The 27358-nt window shown below is 45.8% G+C and overlaps 1 protein-coding gene across 2 annotated transcripts in view; it reads right to left on the bottom strand.

Annotated features, from left to right (window-relative positions):
- Positions 1 to 27358, bottom strand: part of LOC146058714 (uncharacterized) — a 42472-nt gene that overhangs the window by 791 nt on the left and 14323 nt on the right. For both annotated transcript variants that reach the window (XR_014469913.1, XM_083170964.1), the window contains one exon: positions 4390 to 4517. Coding sequence is in view for 1 of the 2 variants with exons in the window: in XM_083170964.1 (XP_083027090.1) it covers positions 4390 to 4517 (128 nt within the window). In the remaining variant the exon portion in view is untranslated. The remainder of the gene's footprint in view (positions 1 to 4389; positions 4518 to 27358) is intronic.

The following is a 27358-nucleotide window of genomic DNA, read 5'->3' as shown; positions in this document are numbered from 1 at the left end:
AGTCAACATTTTTGTTATTAAAAATATCCTATTTTCGTTATTATTACATTTTAGTCACAGAAAAAACCTTCGTCGACGAATAGTTTGTCTACATTTTCATTGAAGAAATTAACACTGGATTGAACAATTAAGTATAGTGGCAGGAAAATAATCAGTGCTACCTCAGCCACAGCCCATTAATAATAATTAAATAAATAGAGGGGAACTGGGCCGTTACATAGAAACATATAATTTGACAGCAGATAAGAACCATTTGGCCCATCTAGTCTGCCCCTTTTTTATCCTTCAGGTAATCTCAACCCTTTTTGATCCTTATTTATTTGTAAGGACATTCATATGCCTAGCCCAAGCATGTTTAAATTGTTCTGCTGTCTTAGCCTTTACCACCTATAATGGGAGGCTATTCCACTTATCCACTACCCTTTCTATGAAGTATTTTTTTCTAACATTTCCCCTGAACCTACCTCCCTCCCTACTTCTTTTCCTTTGAAGAAAATGTCCCTCCTGTACTATGTTAAAACCCTTCATATATTTGAATATTTCTATAATGTCCCCCCTTTCCCTTCTCTGCTCCAAACTATGGGGGTTATTCTAGTTCATTCTTTCTGACAAAATCCTTCTTAGATTGACAAAACCATGTGCACTGCGGGTGGCGTAGATGTAACTTGTGCAGAGAGAATTAGACTTGGGTGGTGTTTTTCTTTAAAGTGAGATCTATATTGCAGTGTAAAATAAAGCAGTCAGTATTTTCCCTGCACAGAAACAAAATAACTCACCCAAATCTAATTCTATCTGCACATGTTACATCTGCCCCCCTGTAGTGCACATGGTTTTGTCCATCTAAGAAGGATTTTGTCAGAAAGAATGAACTAGAATAAACCCCTATATGTGTTAAGATCTTTTAGTCTTTCCAGGTAAGTTTTGTGATATAGGCCATGCACCATTTTAGTTGCCCTTCTTTGTACAGTCTCTAATCTCTTATATATTTAGCCAGATCCGTCACTCAACCCCTGTGTGTATAACAGCGTTATACACACAAAGTTTCTGCCTTAGAACACCCCCCCGCCCACAAACCCCCCCCCCCCAGGGATAGACCAGCGTTATGCGCACCACCACCCCCTTTGAAAACATTGCCCCCCCGCCCACAGTCAGGGCTACAGCACACGCCCACCATCCACCATTATACACCAAACCCAACTGGTTTAGGTGAGCGGAGGGTCTGCCCCCGGGGCAGCAGGTCTGTCCGCACCCCACCCCCCTCGCTGCATCAGCGGGTCTGCCGGCATCCCCCCCACCCCCAGAGCAGCGGGTCTGCCCGCAACACCCCCCCCCCCCCCCCCACAGCAGTGGTTATGCCCGCCCTCGGAGGGCGCGATAAATCGCCCTCGGAGGGCGCGATAAATGTATTTATATCCTTCGGAAGATATGGTCTCCAGAACTGACACAGTATTCCAGATGAGGCCGTACCAATGACCTATAAAGTGGCATTATTACTTCTTTTTTTCTGCTACTGATTCCTCTACCTATGCAACCAAGCTAACTAGCCTTCCTCATTGCTTTGCTACATTGCTTTCCTACCTTTAAGTCACCTGAAATAGTGACTCCTAGACTCCTTTCTTCCTCAGCAGTTTCCATTATAGTACCCTTGATACTATATTGAGCTTTTGGGTTTTTGAGTCCCAAGTGCATAATTTTGCATTTTTAAGCATTAAACTATAGTTGCCATGATCTTGACGAATTCTCAAGTTTACCTAGATCATCAGTCATTTGATATACCTCTCCTGGTGTGTCTACTGTACTCTGTTGCATATCAATGTGTCATTTGCAATGTCACTAACAAAGATATTAAAGAGCACTGGTCCAAGTACAGTCCCTGGGATATTCCACTGGTAACATTTCCCTCCATAGAATGCACTCCATTTACTACAACTGTCTGTTTCCTATCCTGCAAGCAGGTGCTTATCCATTTAATTGTTTTATAATCCAATCCCACACTTTCAAGTTTATTTAGCAGTCTGTGATGTGGGACAGTGTCAAATGCCTTATTAAAGTATAGATAAGCTACATCTACAGCTCCCCTTCATCTATTATTTTGGTCACGGAGTCAAAAAAGTCAATAAGATTTGTTTGGCATGATCTCCCTGTAGTAAAACCATGCTGTTTTGGACCTTGTAAGTTGTTTAATTAAGATATTGCACTTTTCTTTCTTTTAATAGTGTTTCCATTAATTTCCCTACTACTGATTTAAGGCTCACTGGTCTGTAGTTACTTGCTTCTTCTTCTTTGCTTCCATTTTTGTGCAGTGGAACTACATTTGCTCTTTTCCTGTCCTCTAGAACTGGCATACTGCATATCTCCCAACTGTTGCAATTTTTGTAGGACAGTCACATTTTTTAGGACTGTCCCCTGTCCCAACCCATGGCCAGCAGTGTTCCATGGGGAAACAGGTGGCAGTCACCCCTGATACCCACTTCTCTGCTGAGCAGAGCAACGGGGAATAGATGTGTATGCGCACCCTATTTTTCGGGTGTGTGCATATGTCCCTCCTCCACTGCCCAAAGTTTGGAGGTACTGTATGATACTGTAGTACTGAGATAGAGACCAGTGCCTCCCCTGATGTAGTGATAAACTCTCTGTTCTCAAAGAGGAGATGCCTCCTAAGCAGCACGCTAGGTTGCGGAGGAAAGCTGCTTTTTACCAAGCTCCTCCCCTGTTGGAAAAAAGGCACACGAGATAAACACAAACAAATAGAAATGGCATACAGTTGGGAATGCATGTTTCAGATGGGTCTCTGGCACCCAGCAGTGGACTGGTACAAGTTGATAATAATAATAATAATAATGACAGCTGAAGCACAGGCACACAAAAAAAACTGTCCGGTGCAAATGTGCATGAAATCAAATGAAAATGTACACAGGTGGAATGATACTTTTATTAGCACATCTTAGGGCCTGGGATGTGCGCAATGACGATATTTATGCAGTCAGTGATTATCGTCTGAATGCACATGTGTCATGATCGCACTGCACATGTGCTGGGTACATTATCAATACTGTATGCAGTCAGGCTTTATATGAAAGTAATAGACATTAACCCCCCTAATCACAACTCCCCACCCCCACAACAATACCCTGCAAAAACAGCTCCAAAAGCAAATCGTTTTTACCATTGGGTGAAGGACCATCAAGGTTTCAGTTTGGAGGATGTGCAAATGAATGCGGTCTCTGGATGTTCATGCACAGTACTGAAAAGTGATGTATGTTTGCTATTAGATCTCTCACCTGCAGCCATGCGCACACACTCTCTGCAGCCCTGCGTACCCACCCTCTGCAGCCCTGCGCACACATTCTCTACAGCCCTGCGTACACATTCTCTGCAGCCCTGCGCACACATTCTCTGCAGCCCTGCGTACACACTCTCTGCAGCCCTGCGCACACACGCTCTGCAGCCCTGCGCACATACTCTCTGCAGCCCTGTGCACACACCCTCTGCAGCCCTGCATACATACCCTCTGCAGCCCTGCTCACACCCTCTGTAGCTCTTCGCATACACTTTCAACAGCTCTGTACACACATCCTTTGTAGTCCTGTGCACACACCCTCTGCAGCCCTGCGCACAGACCCCCAGTGTACACATCTTTTGCAGCCCTGTGCACACACTTTCTGCAGCTCTGTGCACACACCCTCTGCAGCCCTGCGTGCACACACCCTCTGCAGCCCTGCCCACAAACCCTCTGCAACCCTGTGCACACACCCTCTGCAGCCCTGCACACATACTCTCTGCAGCCCTGCGCACACACTCTCTGCAGCCCTGCGCACACACCCTCTGCAGCCTTGCGTACACACCATCTGCAGCCCTGCGCACACACCCTCTGCAGCCCTGCGCACACACCATCTGCAGCCCTGTACACACACCATCTGCAGCCCTGTGCACACACCCCCTGCAGCCCTGCGCACACACCATCTGCAGCCCTGCGCACACACCCTCTGCAGCCCTGTGCACACACTCTCTGCAGTGTACACACCAGAACAATTTGGTCTCAATTCCCCCAATTTATCGACCGACTGTATGTAAACTGGGCAAGTTTTAGATCCGATTCAGATCCGATGTGCATCCCTACTGGTCTTTTTGCAGATCCTACCTGCTGCAGTCAGGATTTGAAAATTGGGTACAGATCGTATGCGGATCGTGTGCTCCAGCAGGTCGTGCGACCATCGTATGATCATCTCACGATCTGCTCGCGATCATGTGTACCCTACATTAGTCTTTTTTCCAGAGCAAGTCTGATGTACTAAAAAAAACTTTATTTTTAACCCTGTGGCACCCCCCCTTAGGCAAATTAAGCAATTTGAAGTTTCCAATTAGCTTAATTACTTCTTAATGACTCACTTTCAACAGCTGTTCATCTTCATCCAGATCCTGAAATGCTCCTCTTCTGCAGCAGCTGCGTGTGCGTGTGCAGTGTGAGTGTGAGAACGCCAATTTGCACTTCCGCAAACCGTGCTGTACTGCAGGAGCTGTAGGTGCAACATGAGCAGAGAGATTGATATGTAAGAGGGATATGCACACATTCAAAAATCGCAGTGTAAAAATAAATACATCCAAGATTAGTGGGCTACAAGTAAAGCAGCCAGTATTTACCCTGCATGCAAAACAACATGCTTTGCTCAAGATACAGTAGAAAGGGGCAGATTCAGACCAGCTCTGCTCATGCACATACAGTAGTGACTCCTGCGCATGTGCACACCCCTGGAGCAAACGCCTTCGGCGACTTTTACACATGCCAGGGTGTTTGCAAAATGATGGACAGTGGATGGTCGCTGGGGTCCGCACAGCAGTTTATGGCCGCAAAAAATGGTGTGTGGGGTCGTACCCCTGCAAATACAGGTGTGCCCATGCCTGCTCAGGGCGGGCGGCTGGCGTCAGATCACGTCAGCACCTGCCCCGATTTCGCACAAAAAGAGGCAATATAAAAGTAAGTACAAGACTTAATTTTATCTACAATTACTATGGTGAGTAACTCTCGAATGATTTCTCTTCTGTGCGAACACATGCTCTCATCGCGGGCATTCTGGCAGTGGGGTGCGTTCGGCGGGACGGAATTTACCTGCTCGCTAGGCCGAGAATATATGCAGCCTAGCGATCAGGTCTGAATTACCCCCAAAGTTGCTTTCTTGATTTTCTCCCAGCTCAGAATAAGCCCCTGCAGCATGTGACCTGTCCTGTGCTCCTCATCATTGCACCAGTATCTAACAGCAATTAGCATCAGTATCTAACAGCATCAGTATCTAACAGCAATCAGACTCAGTATTTAACAGCAATCAGCATTAGTATCTAACATCTAACCGCAATCAGCTTCAGTATCTAACAGCAATCAGCGTCAGTATCTAACAGCAATCAGCGTCGGTATCTTAAGGTGCGTACACACGGGGGGAGATATATTGCTCAGCAATATATTGCTAGCAATATATTGCTGAGCAATATATTGCCCAGTGTCTCCTTTTCATCAGCGACCAGAGATGGTCGCTGATGAAAAGGAACCTCTGCTGGTGGTGCCGCAGAGGTAATTAGCTGGTCGCAGGAGCAAGCAAGCTACTGCGACCAGCGATTGGAAAGGGGCTGAAAGCGGGAGCGCGCACCCGGCGATTTGTCGCCGGGGCACACTCTCAATCACTGGCAATATGGTCGCCGGCGACCATATTTCCAGCGATTTCAGCCCCCATCGCCCCCGTGTGTACACAGCATAACAGTGATAAGCTTCAGTATCTAACCACAATCATCATCAGTATCTAACAGCAATCAGTATCTAACAGCAATCACCCTCAGTATCCAACAGCAATCAGCTTTAGTGTCTAACAGCAAATCACCCTCAGTATCTAACAGCAATCAGAATCAGTATCTAACAGAAAACAGTATCAGTATATAACAGCAATCAGAATCAGTATCTAACAGAAAACAGTATCAGTATACAACAGCAATAAGTTTCAGTATCAAACCGCAATCAGTTTCAGTATCTAACAGCAATCAGCGTCAGTATCTAACAGCAATCAACTACATTATCTAACCGCAATCATCGTCGGTATCTAACAGCAATCAGCATCAGTATCTAACAGCAATGCTCTCTGACTGAAAAATGAAAAAAAAAATACATTATAAATATGTTGTCAAGTGACTGCCTTTAGAATATGGGTATGGGTAATAGAGTTGACAGAACTTCGGTCGTAAGTCGTTAGGTTGACCACTATAGGTCTACAGTCACTAGGTTAACACATGAAATACAGTAGGTTGACATGCATTGGGTCAACATAGAAAAGGTAGACATGAAAAAGGTCATCATTAGTTTTTCATGTTTTTTTCATTGTCAAAGTCGACAGAAATCGACCTGACACCATATAAGTGTACCGCGTCACCTCGCATGTCTCACTTCGCTCGTCATGCTTCTATTATATTCTTACTCCATGCCCACTTGGATAGTAAAGTATGAAAAAAACACCTTGTTTTGAAAAAAAAACATGAAAAACTCATCTCGACCTTTTTCATGAAGACCTTTTCCATGTCAACATAATGCTTGTGTTGACCTAATGACCATGTTGACTGCATCCCTAGAATGCACCTGGGCTGCACCCTTCCAAGAGGTGACATCAGATGCTGACTCCTCCACAGAGACAGGAACCGAGTGCTACAGTGTGACGTTCTCCTGCAGCACCCTGCTCTCATCACTGAGAAGAAGCCGGAAATACTTTAGAACAGGGGTGGCCAAACCTGTCCTCAGGATCTACTAACGGTGCATGTTTTCCAGGCAACCTGTGGATCTATAGTAGGAATGAATGCAGCATGTTTGAAAATTTGACCGTTAGTAATGACTACAGCTGTGCACCAGCTAAGTGATCTGGAAAATGTGGACCGTTGGTAGATCTCGAGGACCGGTTTGGCCACCCCTGCTGTAGAGTCTCCGCAGGCAGTCCTCCAGCCCCCCAGAGTGAGGACTTCCCCCACTAAGTCACGTCACCCCTATTAGGGATGGCAGTGAGGGTTTCCTTGAGGCCTAGTTGATTTCAGGAAGCCATGGCCCCTTTCGGGTGCACCGCCTGGGGATTTCTTGGCCTCTTCACCGAACAGCTACAAAGTCTACTGCGGTTGTGCAGGTCTCCATGTATATGGTTCCATCTCCACTCTACCGTGATTTCCCCATTGCGTGGAAAGTTTATGACAATAGCAGCAGTGCCATTTTCCTAGTGATTTCTGCACACGACGCTGTTCGTTTTGCATAATTCTTTGTTAAGTGTTAATGCAGCAAAATGCTGTCTGAAAATCTGTCTTTCGCTGAACCAGAAGTTCCAGACCAGATGTAAGCACTTGCTGGCTGCCCTCCATTAATATTAATGTTGGCTTGGTAGGCAATAAGCAATTGACAAAATAGTAACTTCCTACACAACTTCTTCCCAAGGAACAAATGGATGTAAAAACAAAAGGCTTTTTTAAGTGCTTCTTAAATCTTGTAGAAAAAATTAACTGAGCTGAAATATGCAGCTTGTAATTTAATGAAGCATTTACTGCATAGTATTAATTGTGGAGCTATTGGCTACTTTGGGAGTCTTGTACTATAAAATCAGAGACTGGCGCATCAACGGTAGAACATCAGTTCTGCTTGTAGGCTTTAGCTGGCCTTACACGCTATGCCCAATTTGATTTTCCAAATGACTCTATTGCAAAAGAAATATACAACATGTGCTGACGTTTCTTTCTCCGGGTCTGCGTTCCTACAGAAAATAGACTGATTCACAATATCCTCAGAATGAAATAGGTAAGGCATTGGGCGGTATTCAATGTGAATACCGGCGAGGTGCAGCGAATCCTGTTTAGGATTCGCTGCACATTCACCACGTTCCGGAGCCTCGCCGGCTCCGGTATTCAACGAGTCAGGGGCTCGCTGCCCCTGACCGGCGAATATGAGCTCCTGCGGCGAACGCCGCAGGGAGCCTGAGGACGGTGGCAGGCAGGGAGATGGAAGTCTCTCTGCCTGCCCCAGAGCGTATGTGGGGGGGAGGTGGGCTCCCCGGGTGCCAGGCAGCACAGGCTGCCCCCCGGGGGTGCCAGCAGGGGACCGGGTATATTCACTACACCCGATCGTGCATATGTAACGATCGGGTGCAGTGAATATATGAATATCTAATGAGCGGCTCGGCTCCGGCGCCCCCTGCTGGCTGCTGTGTAAAAAAAAAAAATAATAATATTTTTTTTTTTTATTAAATATATATTCATGTGCTTATAGCACATGAATAAAAGTAGCATGCCCCTCCTCAGAATGAAATTCCTGATTTTTTGACACCAAATGTAAAAAACAAAACACTTTATTTTAAAAGTTCACATTCCACTTCTCCATAAAAAGATAGCGATTGCTACTCGGTGAATCATGGCGAAAAAAACCTTCAAATGTATTCGCCATCTGGTCATTGAATAGGGTGATTCACCGTTTTAGTCAAAAATTCGCCAAACAGCACAAATTTGCCATAAAAACATGGCGAATCAGGCTCATTGAATACCGCCCATTATCAGGAACACCACAGGCTCCAGCATTCACATGAGGGCAGGGCCGGACTGGCCATCTGGCACTTCTGGCAAATGCCAGAAAGAGAAATTCTGCAGGAGACTCCCTGATATAGCAGCAATCTCCCTCTCTCCCTTATTAGTCTAGCAATCTCCCTCATTTCACCTAACCCACATTACACTGTTAAATTTTTTGAGAAAAAAGGAATGAGAGATAGATACATTTACATTGAATCATCAGCACCATTCCCAGCACTTTACCAAGTATAGTAGCTCTTACTAACTGCTTTGGGGGTCATCTACATTTGCATATAAGTCATTTAAAAAGATTCCTCTCATATGTATCAGTACACACCCACGCTTCTAGGTGCCATGTTCACAATCTCTTTTCACAATCTCTAAATATATATGGAACTAGACATGCCCTTTGGGAGGAGCATGACACGCCCCCTTAATGGGGCGCTGTGTAAAATTCTACTACCAACTATAATCTCCCTGAAACTAGTTTTCAAAAGTAGGCAAGTATGCCACATACCCTAGCCAATGGGCCTGTCAGAGTGATACTGTGTAGGTCCAACCTGTTAAGACCTATTTCACACAAAAGCTTCTACAAGCACTTTTTTCATTTAATTTCCTTTGTTTATTTGTCATTGATTTAAATACAATACACCGTTATATATATTCTTTTCATCCTTTAACACTTACTGTACTACATAAGCTTCACATAGAGGTGAGCACTGGGATCTACTGTATATCCAGCAGTAATAATTGCCATGGCCTATAATAATGTGTAATGGGCGTTAAGATTGTGTCATATTCTGTAATGGGCATTACGGTGTGCTCCATAATGTGTAATGCCTCCTTTGTCTGATGCAACGCCTCATTTCCCTGAGGCCATGCCCCCTTTTTCGCTGCAAATGTCCTGCCTGCTTTGGGTGGGCCTGTGTGCTCAAAATGCCAGGGCCGATTTCTGGTCCCAGTCCGTCCCTGCATGAGGGTCATATAACGTCAATATATGGCAATATTGTCCAACTGTCGCTCTCTCAGGAATGCTCGGAAATAGTACAGTATGCCAGAAAAAAATATTCATTTTTAATTATAAATCTCTATAGCAGCAAGGTAATAAACTGGATTACAGTAAATTGCTAAAAATATTCTCTTTGTAGGCCAGTACAGTACAAAAGTGATATTAGATATCCAGATGTATCCACACTCATCTATCTGTGTTGGCCCGCCGTCCTGGCTTTGTTGTCCTGCCATGTTAAATGTCCCATTATGGCGCACTAAGGTGTACTATGGCAAAAGGGTGCCAAAGCATGTAATTACATGGCTTCGCAGCTGGGCGGCGATTGTTTCGCTAATAAAAACTTCGCTAATGAAAACTACAGTCCAACAGACGGATATGCGAAGCATCATCGCCATTTACTGGGCATCTTTGCTTCCACTGTACTTGTGCCTGCCGAGCTTAGCTCCATAAGGGTGGGCTCCCTGGTGGCCAATAGTCTCGGCTCACCACCATTTTGGAAATATGCTATGTAGGTGCTCATTTTGACCAACACCTCATCTTTCCATGATGAATGTTCACATGCCCAACTCATGCACAGCTCATGCACTTACAATCATTGCTTGGAAAGAGCTTTGAAAGGGCAGAATTACCCCTTGCTGTATTGGGCATGGAATTGGGATAAAAAGGCCCACTCGAAGGCCTGAAATTGGTATTTGTACTGTATCTGTCTTTTGTATGCTGATCCCCTAGCAACAGAGAAGAGTCATTTTCAAGAATTTGGCGAATAAACACCTTCTGCCTTAAGATGACCGTTTCGTCTTGTGACCAGTTGGGGTACGCCAAACATAGCCTCTTTCTCTGCCTGTCCTGGTATGAGCCCATCTTCTCTCTGTCAGCTACAACTGTAGAGGCTCTGGTCAATGACCAGTGAGGAATGAGCCGATACCTTATAGTATTGTCCCTTACACTTTATGCCACACTGTAATGTCCCTTACACATGATGCCACACACCATAATGCTCCTTACACATTATGCCATGCATTGTAATGATCATTACACAATATGCCACACACATTTATGCCCCTAACACCATTTTATGTTCTACAAACAATAATGCCACTTACAAATTATAACCAACAGTAAGGCTGACAATTACCTGATGATTGCCAGGGGTTTCTGGCTCATTGCCAGGGGATTACAGGGGATGGCAGAAGATGCAGCTTTCTGCAATTTCTCTCAAAGGTTCCAGCATTCCCAGAACTTTCCAAAAATACTATAATTGTAGTTAAATAATTATAGCTTTTGTGTCCCCCTCCCCCCTTCCATGGCACTTACTTACGTGCTACTTACACATAATGCCCCTGTAGTGCCATATACATAATGCCTCCCATAGTGCCATATACAAAATGACCTCATAATGTTATATGCAGAATGCCCCCCATAGTGCCATATACAGAATGCCCCCAGAAGTGCCATTTGCACAATAGCCCCTAATAGTGCCATATATATAATGCACCCTCCTACTGCCATATAAAGAATATCCCCCATATTGTTACATACATAATGCCCCCTAGTGCAATATACAGAATGTTCCCAGTAGTGCCATATACATAATGCCCCCCTAGTGCCATATACAGAATATGCTCCATATTACCATATACATAATGCTCCCCTAGTGCTATATACAGAATGTCCCCAGTAGTGCCATACACAGAATGCTACCCATAGTGCCATATGCAGAATGCCCCCCATAGTGCTATATGCAGAATGCCCTCTGTAGTGCCTTATGCAGAATACCCCCATAGCGCCGTATGCAGAATCCCCCCCATAGTGCCTAATACAGAATGCTTCCATCAATACTCACGGCTCTGGCCTTTACTTTCCTTCTGCTGCTCCTGTTGCCCTGGCTAGCTCCTTCCGTCTGTGAGGAGAGTGCAGATCTTGCTTCTCCTACTCCTTGATAACTCATGGGGCCATTTGAAAGTTGGCTCCGGCATGTGAGTCAATCGAAACTAACGGCCTAGCAGCCGGCTGACACTGCATTTAGAATTCATAATTCAGTTCAAAGTCTAAATCCAGCCGCGGGGGAGACGCTACACCACTGACTGAGCTGGCAGAGGCTGTATGTTTTGGCGATGTGTGGCGGGTATTGTGCGAAAGTGAGTAAGGCAATTTCAGTCACCCCCCGTGCATGTCAATCACTTCAAAAAGAAATCCCCAGTTCAAAAACAAATCCTCATTGCTAGCGACATCGCTAAGGTACATTGTCCATACCTTCAGGAGGGACACAATGCTCTGTTTCTGGACTTACCTCTAAATGTATGATTGCCATCACCTGTTTGAAACAGAATGAGTGATAAGAAAGGTGCTTCAATACAGGTGATGGTAATCACTAATTAAGAGGGAAGTCCAGAAACAGAGCAATGTGTCCCCCCTGGAGAGGGTCATGTTGGAAGGTATGTGTTGTCCCAATTTTTTCAATACATTTCCAATCTGAGGGTTTTGTCATGCCATGATGAATGGGACTGCACTGCGGCACTGTCAGAGACAACTGAAGCATTTATCTTCAGATGCTTGGTGTGTGTGAAAGCACCATCAGTGATGCCCACATTGGGGATAGCCCAGTGCAGAAGATTTCCATAGAGGAGGAGAAGTTTCCTCTGGTTGATGTGGTTGAAGTTCCACAACTGAGCCGCCTAGGGCTAGTTTAGCACTTTCATTGCCACTTCTGGGTCATTGGAATTATTTCAATACATTGGGGTAAATTAACTAAGATGGGAATGCCTCCAGCAATACTCACCGCTCCGGCCTTTGCTTTTTCTTCTGCTGCTCCTGCTGCCCTGTCTTGTTCCTTCCATCTGTGAGGAGAGTGCATATTGCGCTTCTCCTACTCCTTAATAACTCCATTTGAAAGTGAGTAAGGCAATTAGTGTCACCCCTTTGGAGGGTGACTTCCGGGTGTGGTCCGCACCCCCCCTAGTGACGCCTCTGATGTAATGTCAGCTCCAGCCTCAATACGCTTGTGTCAGTCACAGAGTCATAGAAGGGTCAGTGTTCCGCACACTTGCACAGACTGGGAAAATCATTCGATGGTGATTGAGTTGGGAATTGAATTGCAGCTGGTTGATGTAAAAATCACAATGTATTAACTGTGGAAATAATAATTATTTGTGTTGATAATCTTCCTCATGGTTAGACCGGGTAGATGAGTTTCTCCTGTTGTGTGTTGGAGGGGAGTAAACATAAGGTAGAAGCTAGATTTCCTTCACCACAAGGACTGTTCCCATCAAGCACTGGGTCCACCTCTACTTGAAGGGGGGAATAGTAACCTGTGGCGAGCGAAACAAGCCACCATGCCCGAGTATGGAGAGCGAAGGGTCCAATCCAGCTGCAATAAAAAAAATAACCTACACCAAGCTAGATTAGACACAAAAGAACAAATGTTGTAAGGGCATAAAACAACTCCCGCCCTCACCTGATGTCACATCCTGGTCATTAAGGCGAAGGTGATTTAGTCACAACCGTATGCATACAGTAAGTGTGTTTTTGTTTAGTGGTCTTTTAGATTGTTGTTTGTCTTATGTCATTAAATACCATGTGTACTTTCTAAATGAGATTGTAATAGAGGAAAAGGTCTTTAGCAACTTACTGTTTGACCTTCGAAAAAGATTTTCACTTTAACCTTGTGTAACACTGTTGTCCATTATTGCAAGTAGAATTATTTGAAAGAGACACATCCAGACCGCAATCGATTTCACAAACATTCACCGGGGACAGGGATTAATAGCCTTGCTTTGCATTATGCAAACCAATTAAGAAATGTACTGATTTGTGAGATCAACTCTTTTCTGAAGCATTTTAAAGAGGTGATTGAAATAGACGCTTGTGCAAAACTGCACTGCATTAACAGAAATGACTTGTGTGGATCCTGTTCCAGCTCTGCCTGTCTGGAATAAATAAAGACTTGTTTGGTTACAGTTCCTTAATTGCAGGTTTTACTACACATAATCCTATTTCAGCACTGACAATTGACTTTGTATTGTGTAAAGTCAAAGCAGACAGATCAATGAATAATATCTTAAAGTGTTTTTATTTGACAATCATAAGAGTAAATTTATTTCAGGGCTATGAGCCTGATACAGAGATGTACGCTAATGCATTCGCAGATTAGATCCCACGGGCAGCTAATGTGTGGGAATAGGCTAATGCTGCAGCTGCCTGAAACGGACTGTGATGCCCAAACGCATACCTCCCAACATGACCCATTCCAGGAGGGACAAGATGCTCCATTCCTGGACTTCTATGCTAGTGGCAGTTGCAGAATTGCATGGCTGCAGCACAGTCCAAAATTCAAATAGGGGAGCCCCACCAACTGCCATCCTAAATAGCACAGTCTGGACTCACTGGCAGATGTAGCTCCCCTATTTGAATTTGCGACAGTGGTGCAGTCCCACCTCTGCAACTTCAACTGGCAAGTATGTCCAGGAGCAGAGCATTTTGTCCCTCCTGGAATGGGTCATGTTGGGAGGTATGCAAACGGCGGCTCCGCAGATCCCTACAAACACACAGCAACGGTCGCCATAACCTCCCCCAACAGTCCCTGAATGTCATCACTTTGAAAATAAATCTTTACTGCTAGCGACATCGCTAAGGTATGTTTTCCCAAATTTTTTCAGTACGGTTCCAATCTGAGGGATAGCCCAGTGCAGAAGATTTCCATAGAGGAGGAGAAGTTTCCTCTGGTTGATGTGGTTGAAGTTCCACTACTGAGCTGCCTAGGGCTTCTTTAGCACCTTCATTGCGACTGTAGGTCAATAGAACTATTTAGATTGGGGTAAATTTACTAAGATGGGAGTTCAATTGAAGATGGGATGTTGGCCCATAGAAACCAATCAGATTCTATTTATTATTTCTAGAAGGTGCTAGATAAATAAGTAGTAGTATGGGCAACACCCCATCTTCACTAGAATTCCCATCTTAGTAATTGACCCCCTCATGACTGTGATGTGGTCCTGTTATCCTCATTGTGAATATGGAGAGGTCTGCATTGGTCATCATGCACTTATCCTCCATCAATTACTCCACCAACTTCAACTTGGTGCAAAATCACCAAGTTGTGGGTTGCAGGACTACTTAAGTCTTCAATTCTCCTTATGAGAAAGATGATTGACCGGATAGAAGACCCCAGACACCTTGTAGACACCATTTGACCTGAATTTCTTGCTCCTTTCCTCTTGAGTAATATCTATGAATTCTGTAGACGTATGCCAGAGTGTTAGATTGTCATACAGGTTTGGATTGAGATGGAGCAGTTTGTTATTTTTCCTGAATTTGCTGTAATTTTAATCACTACTATACATTATTTATTTTAATTAAATCTGTTTTTGTTGCTTTTTTTGTGCTGACTTTTGTGGCTGGCTAACAGGCAATTTACTATCATTTTATCTTTTTCTTCTCTGTATTATTCCATCTCATTGGCTTAAGTGGATAGCTGTAGGTGACTCAGGGCCTGATTCTGGTTCATTGCAAAAACAAATTATCTCTCTAATGAAAAAAAACATGTGCACTGGAACCAATGTTCTCAGTATCGTTCTGCAATATTATTGGGCTGGAACCGATGTCTTTCTATATCAGGCTGGAACCAAATTTGCTCAGGAACCGGAACCAAATAAATATGTGCTAAACTCTAGGCTGGGACCTGAGGCTTTAGCTAAACTCTGGACTGGAACTAAAGCAAATACTTACTGGACCCTGGATTGCAATCAAAGAGACTTTAGTGGATTCAGGGCTGGGACTAGAGGAAATACTTGCAGGACTGCAGGTTGGAAGCAGAGATAATTTAGCAGGATTCTGGGCTGGAACCAGAGGAAATAATAACAGGACTACAGGCTGGTACCAGAGAAGCTTTAGCAGGATTCTGGGCGGGAACCAGAGGAAATACCTGCTATACTATGGGCTGGAACAGGAGAGGATTTAGCAAGAGTCCTGTCTGGAATCTGCTCTGTATACAGACTCAGTCGCATACAACATAATAACATTAATGAATCTCCTTGTGCGTCCTAGTTGCATTACCTTGTAAATAAGACACATTTTCAGAAGAGACAAATGCTTGGCATGAGCATAGCTGCACCTGATGGCTGACTCGTGACATGCATCTCATTCTGCACGGCGTATTGAGGCCACATGTATGTGAACGCAGCGGCATGGTCATTATCCCAGTGTAGCGGATGATCCAGGGGCTTTATGACATGACTTGTGGTTGATCACATCATTGTAGATGTGCCCATCCCTTTGCTATGACACACAAATATATAACATTGTGCAGTGAGTGAGGGGCCAACATGATGTGAATTTTATCACCATAACCCATGATTTTCCACTTGGAGATTCCAGAGAAATATACAAAACAGACAATTAGGAATTTGTGGGAAGATTTTTTTAAAGCTTTTAAAGAGATGGGGTGTTGCCAATCGCAAACAACCAATCAGAATCTAGCTTGAATTTAAAGTATCATTGTATAAAATGAATGCTGGAATCTGATAGGTTGCTATTTGTCCTTTTTAGGTTTGCTAAATCTCCCCTTAATACTGTAGGTGGTGCATACTTGCCTACTCTCCCGCAAGTTGCAGAAGACTCCTGATTTTTTGGGCAGTTAACTGCACTCATGGAAGAGTAGAGAGATCTTAAGCATACCATCAGCTTCCTAATGAAGCATTCAGGATAAAAAGGTTTCCCCCCGGTATTTGGGGTGTTGTTTAGAGGTTGCGGGGCTAAATTGGATAATTTAGCCCCACCCAGGGACCAACAAATTGCATCTTTTTGAATGAGATGTACTAAGCCCGAAATGCTGTAAAACCTCATTATCGGGGGATTTACCACAATTTTGAATGTACTTAAGCTCCAGTGCAGTGGGGAACACTATAAAAGCCTATGGGCTTCTTTGCATAGCGCTGTTTTAAGGAATCCATTATGGGTTCCTCCCAGCATGCCCCACAGCTGCCAGCATTACTCTGCACATGCCCTTTGTAGAATTAATCACATGTCTTAGTACATGTGAATAGTATCAGCGTCTGGATGTAACCAAAGTGGTTGGCACATCCCGGACCTTAAGAGAACAGGGCGGGGCCTAGTTACGTGACAGCACAGCCGCACCCCCCTCAAGTAGCCCACAGAGTCTCCACTCCGGTGAAATAAAAGAGTAGGTACAGTAAGTATGAGATGGATCCAGTGCTATCTGTAAGTAATATTTAAGGCAACTCTAAAAAATTTAAACTTAGCAGAATTCCTGGTTGAATTTAGTATTTGATAACTGAGATATTCTAAATATCCTATGGAATACTTTGTTTCATCTAGTAAAACTTAAAATAAAAAAAGCCTTTTAATAGCAGCTTCCAGTGTAGGAAATTATGCAGGTGTATTATATAAACCAGAGAAAAACAATGTGATGAATGCAATTCAAATATTTTATAATAGCAACCTTAAAGTTCCTTAGATATTTAATCATTGCTTGTCAAGTTGGTGTGTAGGACTCCTGTGTATCAGGGCAATTAGTACTGAGGGTTCAGGTTAACGCACTCTCCAGGGGTCCTCTTACTAAGCATTGTTACATAACAAACCGCTCATGTCAACTCATCATCACAAATGCCCCCTTATTAAACAGTCATGCTAAAGATAAAAGTATGTTTCTGCATTTTTAGAGTAATTATGAGCTGCACAGTTTAGAAAGACATCGGTAGTGCAGTATGTACCACGGAATATACTGTTTCTGCTGCTGCCCAGCAAGAGGGCACAAAAAATGTAATTCAATTAATAAAAAAAAAAAAGAGAACTTAGGCCCTTATTCTGATCGGTGCGTACTTTCCCGAATTCTTACGGTGCGGTCCGCACGCCACGCTGTGCGGTGGCGTAAGGGCAACGTCCGTAGAAACGCCCACGTGTCCTCCGCATTCGGACGGACTCACTCTTTAAGAACAGGGCATGTGTACGGACGACATACAAACCGTGCGTGTGCGGTGGACACGTACAGATTCTGCACGGTCTTCCCGCGTAAGCACGGTCTTACCGCGTTAAAACGGACGGGAAGCTGTCCGTATGCACCGATGCGGAGTGTTTACGCTAAATACCACACTTTTTTACTGAGTACACACAGCGAACACATGACCCACTTAGGCAATTAGGCAACCTCATTAAAAAGGGATTGTTATCTATTTGAATCAATTAAATCCTAATCTATACTGAACCACATTCCTACTACATTCATTACACACATTAACCCTTACAGCATGTGACCCTAACATACATCTATATACACTATTTACATTTGGCTTATTTAAAAGATTTTAAACAAGTTACACATATACTTTTGCATGTTATAAAAAAACACGGACAACTTTGAACTGTAAATAACTATTTATTAATCTAAGCAAAAACTTTCAAAAAAATGAATACAAAAATAAACTAATTTGCCCCATCCAGGAGCCAGTCCAATTCTGCCATCATCTGGCGCATGTGGCCTCTCATTCGGAGGAGGGCCCCACGGAGACCCTCTTCTGCTTGGGCTGGCTCATCTGTGGACCAAATACAAATTGAAAAATTAATAATGATATTCATGCATACATTTAACATAGTCATACCTAAATTTTAAACATGCACCGTGACAGGTGTGTGTGTATATGTATATATATATATATAGAGACACATATATAACTATATATATGACACATACACCTATACATACATGCATACATACTACATGGAAAGCCTGATTTTTGCCCTATACCCTTTACTCTGTAGAACACCTCACAGTCATACTGCTCCTTCTCAATCCAAACCCACCCATGACTAAGCTCTGAGAAGCATGTCACGCGCTGCACCAATCACAATTCTGCAAACAAAGTTCAGTGTCTGTTATATGATGGAGCCTGGCAGGGGAGTTACACAACTCTCAGGAATGCTCAGTACATTTGTGCAATCAAGCATGGCTTGCCTGCTGATGGTCTGCTCCAGAAATCAGTGTCATAATGCCAGTTAGGGGAAGCTGCAGCACTAACCCACTCCCATGCTCAAAATCATTACTAAGACCAAATTAACACACAATTATGGTGCAAAACATACATGCAGACCGCAGGGGGTGGTTAGCTAGAGGAGGGCCCAGGGGCACTGACCACTTGTTACTCCAGTCTAAGCCACGCCTGTCCATACTCCATTTATGCCATACTTAATCTAGTTTAGAAAGATCAATCACCAGTAAACTCTACTCACCTATATGAGGCTACAGATTGTATGCTTGCAGCAGGGACATGTAACCCTTACATGAGCAAGTCATCCCTTTCTTCCAGGATACAGATTAACTACACAGGTTCAGTGGCACTTAAAATCGACATGAAAGCCATCCTCACAACCTGTGTCATTAATATGTGTCCAGGATGAAAGGGATGGTTTGGCCACCCTATCTAACCCCAAAGTGTGTCTGTTGCTATCCCGTTTGTTTTATCACTTTATAGTATTGTAAAAATCTATTGAATCACCAGTGCTACATAGCAAATAGTAGATGCCAAAAGGATAAATTAATCCTTATGTATACATACCAATTCCGGCCCCCTGGACGACCTCACAGGCCTCCACCTCCTCCTCAGGGGCCTCCAATTGTCCCACCTCGTCCTCTGCTTGGACGACCTCCTCCTCGGGTGGCAGCGCCTCCACAGCCCACCCCTTCTCATCCTCCACTTCTTGGGGCACCTCCTCCGGCCTCCCTTCCTGAGGAAGCTCCTCCAGGGCCACCTCTGCCTCCTCCACTTCTTCGGCCCCCTCCTCCGGCCTCCCTTCCTGAGGAAGCTCCTCCTGGCCCACCTCTGCCTCCTCCCGGGCCTGTCTTGCTCGATCACGTGCTGTGTATGGGAAAATTCAAAAAAGTGCCAATTAGTGGTAATTACTATTAAGCCTTATCAAGCTATAAATGCAAAGGTTATAAGTACAGATAATTGTACAGGCAAACAGCTCCTTAGTGGCCTTTACAAAACACAGCCTGTAACATGGCAGGTATGCTGTGACATTTGGGCCATTGTAAGCATCACAAGCATTAATCCTCCCCAATCACATATTGTATGACCATTACAGGGTGTAAAACAGGAAGTAGCACACATATAGTGTATGCCATGTTTAACTCATGATCAGGCTGGTGACCTTAGTGGCTTAAATAATGTCAGTTAAGCAATCATGTACAAATGGACATTTCATGTGGAAACACTCACATCTAGCAATACTGCCCCTGATTTGCTGGAGCAAATCCAGCTGCCGACGCCTCAGGTCAGACCACCGCCGCTCCAGCTGAGCGATGGTCCGCCGCACCTGTGTGCGGGCGAATATGCGGCGGCGGGCCACCGCATACGCATTGCGCTTTTGGCGGTTTGTAATAAATGTACCCGCCCGTCCCAGCCTGGTCTCCATAACGGAGACCAGTGTCCTGAGCTCCGCAGCTGAGAAGGGTGCTGCTCTTCCATAAGCCGCCATCTTAGCAATGGCACAAATCAAGCAATCATGTGCTGTCATTGGTTGATCAGAGTGATATTTGGTATTAACTTTATTGTTCATTTTTACACTAACAGCGTGTATGCGCCCGAACAGACGGCTAACCCATTGCATCGCACACCCACACTTGCTGTACCTTTGCATAGTTTACCAGACCATCCTAAACAGACAGTGTCAAATAAGATGGGAACCCATTATATAGAATCTATAACAATCACCAAACATGGGTATAAGCAACAGGTGAAATAGTCTGCATCACTAGACACTTACACCTAACTCAACAAGGTACTAAACAGCTATTTTATAATGAAAGCTACTGTATGCAGCAGAAACATAGCAAATAGTGCCAGACCTTTTCCCAAAATTAGGCCATGCTGCCATGTGTACACTTACCTTCTACTGGGCCATACTAGAGAGGTGGAATGAAAAGTAGCTAGCATCAAGGCTGAATTTGGAGTGCTTTCACATGTGATTTGGATGCTAGCACTGATTACTTGTGCCTAAGTGGTGGACTGGATTTACATATGGAATGGGTATTGTCAGTTGTACTACATAGCTTATCTAGACTTTAGTAAAGCTTTTGACACTGTCCCACATCGCAGACTGTTAAATAAACTTGAAAGCTTGGGATTGGATTCTAAGATAGTTGAATGGATAAGAGCGTGGTTGCAGGACAGAAAACAGAGAGTTGTAGTAAACGGAGTACAGTCAAAGGAGGGAAAGGTTACAAGTGGAGTACCCCAGGGATCTGTACTTGGACCGGTGCTCTTTAATATCTTTATTGGTGATATCGCAAATGGAATTGAGGGTAAAATGTGCCTTTTTGCAGATGACACAAAGGTATGCAACAGGGTAGACACACCAGGAGGGGTAAAACAAATGATTGAGGATCTAGGCAGATTAGAGAAATGGTCAAGAGAATGGCAACTACAGTTTAATGCCAAAAAATGCAAAATCATGCACTTGGGTCTCAGAAATCCAAAGACTCAATATAGTATAAATGGCACTATAATGGAAACTACTGAGGAAGAGAGGGATCTAGGTGTCACTATTTCAGGGGACTTAAAAGCAGGTAGGCAATGTAACAAAGCAATGAAGAAGGCAAGTCAGATGCTTGGTTGCATAGGGAGAGGTATCAGCAGTAGAAAGAAAGAAGTAATAATGCCACTGTATAGGTCATGTCACGGCCTGGACTGTCTGTGTTCCCGGCACTGACCTGGGTGCGCCAGTGGAGGGCGCAGGGAACTGGAAGCGAGGAGGCTTGAGATAGCTGGAGCTCATGCACGGAGAGAGGAGGGAGCTGAACTGCCGGGACACAGGGAATTGGCTGAGACCTAAGGTAGAGGCGCGGGGTCTAAGCCGACAGTGGTATTCACCAGGGACCCCCGCAAGGGGATATGGACTTAGCTGCAACTGCCGACCAGGTCGCGGTCCTCTGCCCAGGTTCCCCTGTGACTTAAGCAGAGTTTGGAATCAAGAGTCTTTAATGGGGTACGAAAACCATCGATGGTGATCGATGGCACTGAATGCTATACAGCAACACGGAGGGTTCTTGAGAGTAGTGGGATGCGGCCTGGAAGCCGGGGATGACGTGAAGGTAACACAGGGGGACACTGGAGACAATGAGGAATACCGGAGCGGCTAGGGAGCCGATACCTGAGATCACTGGGGATCGCTGGAGCGGCTAGGGAGCCGGTACTTGAGATCACTGGGGATCGCTGGAGCGGCTAAGGAGCCGGTACTTGAGATCACTGGGGATCGCTGGAGCGGCTGAGTAGCCGGTACTTGAGATCACTGGGGATCGCTGGAGCGGCTGAGTAGCCGGTACTTGAGATCACTGGGGATCGCTGGAGCGGCTGAGTAGCCGGTACTTGAGATCACTGGGGATCGCTGGAATCACTGGGGCGGCTAGGGAGCCGATACTGGGGATCACTGGAGCGGCCTGGGAGCCGAGAGGAGACGGGCACGGAACCCACGGATAACCGGACACTGAGCAAGTAACCTGGGCTGCACGAGAAGACAGGATCACACGGCAGATGGAAACACGTGGAGACTTCTGGCAGGAGTAGAATGACCAGGACGCTGAGAGTAACACAGGTGACAGCGGACTCAGGAAAACCGGACCTCTGGAGCACGTGGGGAGTCTTGACAGGAGCTTAACGCTGGAGAACTCACAGGAAAACTGACGAGTTGTTCAAGACAAGGAGGAGACTGTGAGCTGGGTATTTATCCCTCCAGGTGATTAGGGAATCAGACGCAGGTGATGGAATTAGCCGCAGCAGCAGCACACAGACCAGGAAGTGAGATGGAGTTTACCTGGATCATGTGACCCGCAACTTGATCAGGGAATACACCTGGAGCTTACAGTGACGCAGGGGTGACTTGGAAGCAAAAGACATCACGCCAGGGATTGCCGACTGTGCCGGCAGCTGACCTACGGAGGACACTACCCCAGCGTGCCGGTAAGGGGCGCATGCGAGCAGTGCGGGAACCGGGGTTCATGACAGTACCCCCCCCTTTAAGGGTGGGCACCGAACACCCTTTGGGCTTACTTGGATTGTCTTTATGAAAAGCTGCAATCAAACGGGGAGCATGCACATCTGCAGCATTGATCCAGCTTCTTTCTTCCGGGCCATAGCCCTTCCAATCGATGAGGTATTGGATATTTCCATATCTTTTGCGAGAATCCACCACCTTATCGACCTCGAATTCAACCCCTCGATGGGTATAAACTCTGGGGAGCTCAGGAGTAGTACTTTGGAACCGGTTGAGAACAAGAGGTCGCAATAAGGATATGTGGAAGGAATTTGGGATCTTCAGGTATGGTGGTAGCTTCAGCTTATAAGCTACGGGATTGATCCTTTGGATCACAGGGAATGGCCCAATGAATCGGGGGGCGAACTTCATGGACGGGACTCGGAGGCGGAGATTTCGAGTGGAATGCCATACCTTGTCGCCAGGCTTTAACTGAGGAACTGCTCTTCTTTTACGGTCAGCAAAGAACTTGTATCTCTTTGAGGCTTTCTTGAGAGAAACATGTACATTTTTCCAAACTTGCGAAAAATGTTTGAGAGTGGAAGATGCGGCAGGCACTTCCAAAACTGGTAAGGGCTCAAAGATCGGTGGTCGAGGGTGATGACCGTAGACTACGTAGAAAGGAGAGTAGCCAGTAGCTGTGTGGTATCTGAAGTTGTGGGCAAATTCAGCCCAAGGCAGCCAGTTGACCCAGTTGTCTTGTGACGAGGACACATACAGGCGCAGAAATGCTTCTAGGTCTTGGTTAACCCTCTCTGTTTGCCCATTAGACTGCGGATGGTACGCTGTGGAAAAGTTCAATTTCACATTCAGGGCAGAACAGAGAGCTCTCCAAAAGCGGGCTACAAATTGCACTCCACGATCGGAGACAATATCTGTGGGAAGTCCATGAGTTCGAAAGATGTGTTGGATGAAGATCTGGGCGAGCTTGGGAGCAGAGGGCAGGCCAGTCAATGGAATGAAATGTGCCATTTTGGAGAACCGGTCTACCACCACCCAGATGGTATTACATTCTTGAGACTTTGGGAGTTCAGAAATAAAGTCCATGGAAATGTGCGTCCAGGGACGCGTGGGAATGGGCAATGGAAGGAGAGTACCTGCAGGGGACTGACGATGGACTTTATGTTGGGCACAGATGGGACATGAGGCCACGAAATCCTGGACATCCTTTTTCATATGAGGCCACCAAAATGACCGGCGAAGAATTTCCAGGGTTTTGTGAACACCTGGGTGACCGGAGAAGGGCGAGGCGTGAGCCCAAGACAAGATTTTGGGCTGGAGTTCAGGTGAAACTAGCATCTTTCCTCGAGGTGGCACAGGTGACACATGGGTGGCCGCAAAAGCCGTAGGACTGATGATGGGACGTTGTTCTTGTAGCACTGTGTCATCTTCCATAGAGCGGGACAGTGCATCGGCTTTTTACATTCTGGGACCCAGGACGATAGAAAATTTTAAAATTAAATCGTGAGAAGAATAAGGACCAGCGAGCTTGGCGGGAATTAAGACACTGGGCGGTCTGGACGTACAGTAAGTTCTTGTGATCTGTGAAGATGGACACGGGAAACTTGGCCCCTTCTAACAGATATCGCCATTCTTCCAGTGCAAGTTTAATTGCCAACAACTCCTGATCGCCAATGGAATAGTTTTTCTCGGCAGGGAGGAATTTCCGGGAGAAAAACCCACAGGGGTGCTGTTTGCCATCGTCTGTGACTTGAGAGAGCACAGCCCCAACACCCACATTAGAGGCGTCGACTTCCAAGAGGAAAGGTTTGTCTGTATCTGGCTGCCGGAGAATGGGTGCAGAAATGAAGGCTTGTTTTAGCAGGTGGAATGCGGACAAGGCTTCTTCGGACCAGACAGCTGGATTGGCACCTTTTTGGGTGAGGGCTGTGATGGGGGCGATGAGGGTGGAGAATCCTTTGACAAATTTTCTGTAGTAGTTGGCAAAGCCAATAAAACGCTGGACTGCTTTGAGAGTGGTTGGTTGGGACCAACTATCGATGGCTTTAAGTTTTGCGGGATCCATTCGCAACTCTGAGCCGGATACGATATACCCTAGGAAGGGTATCTGTGGAACTTCGAATGTGCACTTGGAGAGTTTACCGTACAATTTATTAGCACGTAAACGGGACAGCACTTCTTTGACTTGAGACCGATGGGACTGGAGATCTGAAGAAAAAATCAAAATATCATCGAGGTATACAACAAGATATTTGTATAGGACATCTCTAAAAATTTCATTGACGAATTCTTGAAAGACGGCAGGTGCATTACTGAGACCGAAGGGCATCACTAGATACTCGTAATGCCCATCTCTAGTGTTGAAGGCAGTCTTCCATTCGTCGCCTTGGCGAATTCTGATTAGGTTATACGCCCCTCGGAGGTCAAGCTTGGTAAAAATTTTTGCCCCTTTGATACGATCAAATAGTTCAGTGATCAAGGGAAGAGGATAACTGTTCTTGATGGTTATCTCATTGAGGCCTCTATAATCTATGCATGGGCGTAACCCTCCATCTTTTTTTTTCACGAAAAAAAATCCTGCACCAGCAGGGGAGGTAGAGGGTCGGATGAACCCTTTCTGGAGATTTTCTTGAATGTATTCAGACATCGCTTTGGTCTCAGGGATTGACAGGGGGTAGGTACGCCCCTTAGGAGGGGACTTCCCAGGGAGGAGATCGATGGGACAATCCCATCGGCGGTGTGGAGGCAGAACATCAGCGGCTTGTTCACTGAAGACATCACTGAAAGAATGATATGCTGATGGAAGACCTGGAAGGCTTTTGACTGTGGAAGATCGGACTGGAGTTACTTCAGTCAAGCAATGTTTCTGGCAATAATCGCTCCATTCCACAATTTGGAGAGACCTCCAATCGATACGAGGGTTGTGGAGTTGTAGCCATGGTAATCCTAACACAAGATCATAAGAAGATTTAGGAATGACCAGGAAGTCCATACATTCTTGATGAAGTACCCCTACGTGGAATGAGACGGGGACTGTCCGATACACAATATCACTCCCGTGGATCCTGCTTCCATCCACCGCTGTGAGGTAGTGAGGCTGGGGAAGAGGCAGGATTGGGATTTTGCACCTCTTTACCAGCTCGGCTGAGATAAAGTTCCCTGCAGCCCCGGAGTCTGCCAGGGCTGAAACTTTCAGGGTACCCACAGGGGACACAAGGGCAACGGGTAGAATTAAGTCATTGGTGGGAGGAGCTTTACTGAGACAACCTAACCTGACTCCCCCACTGCAGGTTAGGACTTGGCGTTTCCCGGACGCTCGGGACAGGACCCAATGAAGTGACCGGGGGCGGCACAGTAGATACATAATTTTTCTCTTTGTCTCCTGGACCGTTCATCTGTGGATAACCTAGATCTACCTATTTGCATAGGTTCTTCTGTGGAGGTTGTCGCAGGACGGTGCTGAGACGGAGGCGGGACTCGGGGAACTACTTTCTTTAATTTTTCTAAACCTCGCTCTCTTAGGCGCAGGTCTATTTTGACACACAAGGAGATTAAATCTTCCAGCTGCTCGGGGAGATCTCGGGTGGCAAGTTCGTCTTTGATGCGCTCTGAGACACCCAACCAGAAGGCGGCTGTTAGCGCCTCATTGTTCCATTTGAGCTCGGAGGCAAGGGTCTGAAACTGTACCACGAATTGACCCATGGAACGAGAGCCCTGTTTGATACGGAGAATTTCTGTAGAGGCTGACACAGGCCTTCCTGGCTCATCGAATATCCGTCGGAAGGTAGAGACGAATCTCTCATAATCGGTGAGAATTGGATCAGATCTTTCCCAGAGGGGTGATATCCAATCTAGGGCAGAACCTGACAGCAAGGAGACAATATATGCTATCTTGGTTCTGGCAGTCGGAAAGTTCTGTGGTAAAAGTTCAAAGTGAATGTCACATTGGTTTAGAAAGCCTCTACAGGCCTTGGGATTGCCATCATATTTATTAGGAGTAGGCAGCTGAAGACGAGGGAAATATGAGGAAGCATGAGTAACAGGCTGATTAGATACTGGTGGCAGAGGTGGCCGGAGGGACTGCTGGAGGGAATCCAGACGAGTGGACACATCCTGGAGGTATGTAATCACCTGCTGCTGCGTCGCTTCTTGCGTCTCTATACGCGAGGTGACATCTTGAAGCGCCGCTGGCCCCACACTATGGTCGTGTGCCGAGTCCATCGGTCTTGAACAATCTGTCACGGCCTGGACTGTCTGTGTTCCCGGCACTGACCTGGGTGCGCCAGTGGAGGGCGCAGGGAACTGGAAGCGAGGAGGCTTGAGATAGCTGGAGCTCATGCACGGAGAGAGGAGGGAGCTGAACTGCCGGGGACACAGGGAATTGGCTGAGACCTAAGGTAGAGGCGCGGGGTCTAAGCCGACAGTGGTATTCACCAGGGACCCCCGCAAGGGGATATGGACTTAGCTGCAACTGCCGACCAGGTCGCGGTCCTCTGCCCAGGTTCCCCTGTGACTTAAGCAGAGTTTGGAATCAAGAGTCTTTAATGGGGTACGAAAACCATCGATGGTGATCGATGGCACTGAATGCTATACAGCAACACGGAGGGTTCTTGAGAGTAGTGGGATGCGGCCTGGAAGCCGGGGATGACGTGAAGGTAACACAGGGGGACACTGGAGACAATGAGGAATACCGGAGCGGCTAGGGAGCCGATACCTGAGATCACTGGGGATCGCTGGAGCGGCTAGGGAGCCGGTACTTGAGATCACTGGGGATCGCTGGAG

Source organism: Crinia signifera, chromosome 2, assembly GCF_055691185.1.
Source record: "Crinia signifera chromosome 2, ASM5569118v1, whole genome shotgun sequence".
Classification (NCBI taxonomy): Eukaryota; Metazoa; Chordata; class Amphibia; order Anura; family Myobatrachidae; genus Crinia; species Crinia signifera.
This window is presented reverse-complemented; position numbering and strand designations above follow the sequence as displayed.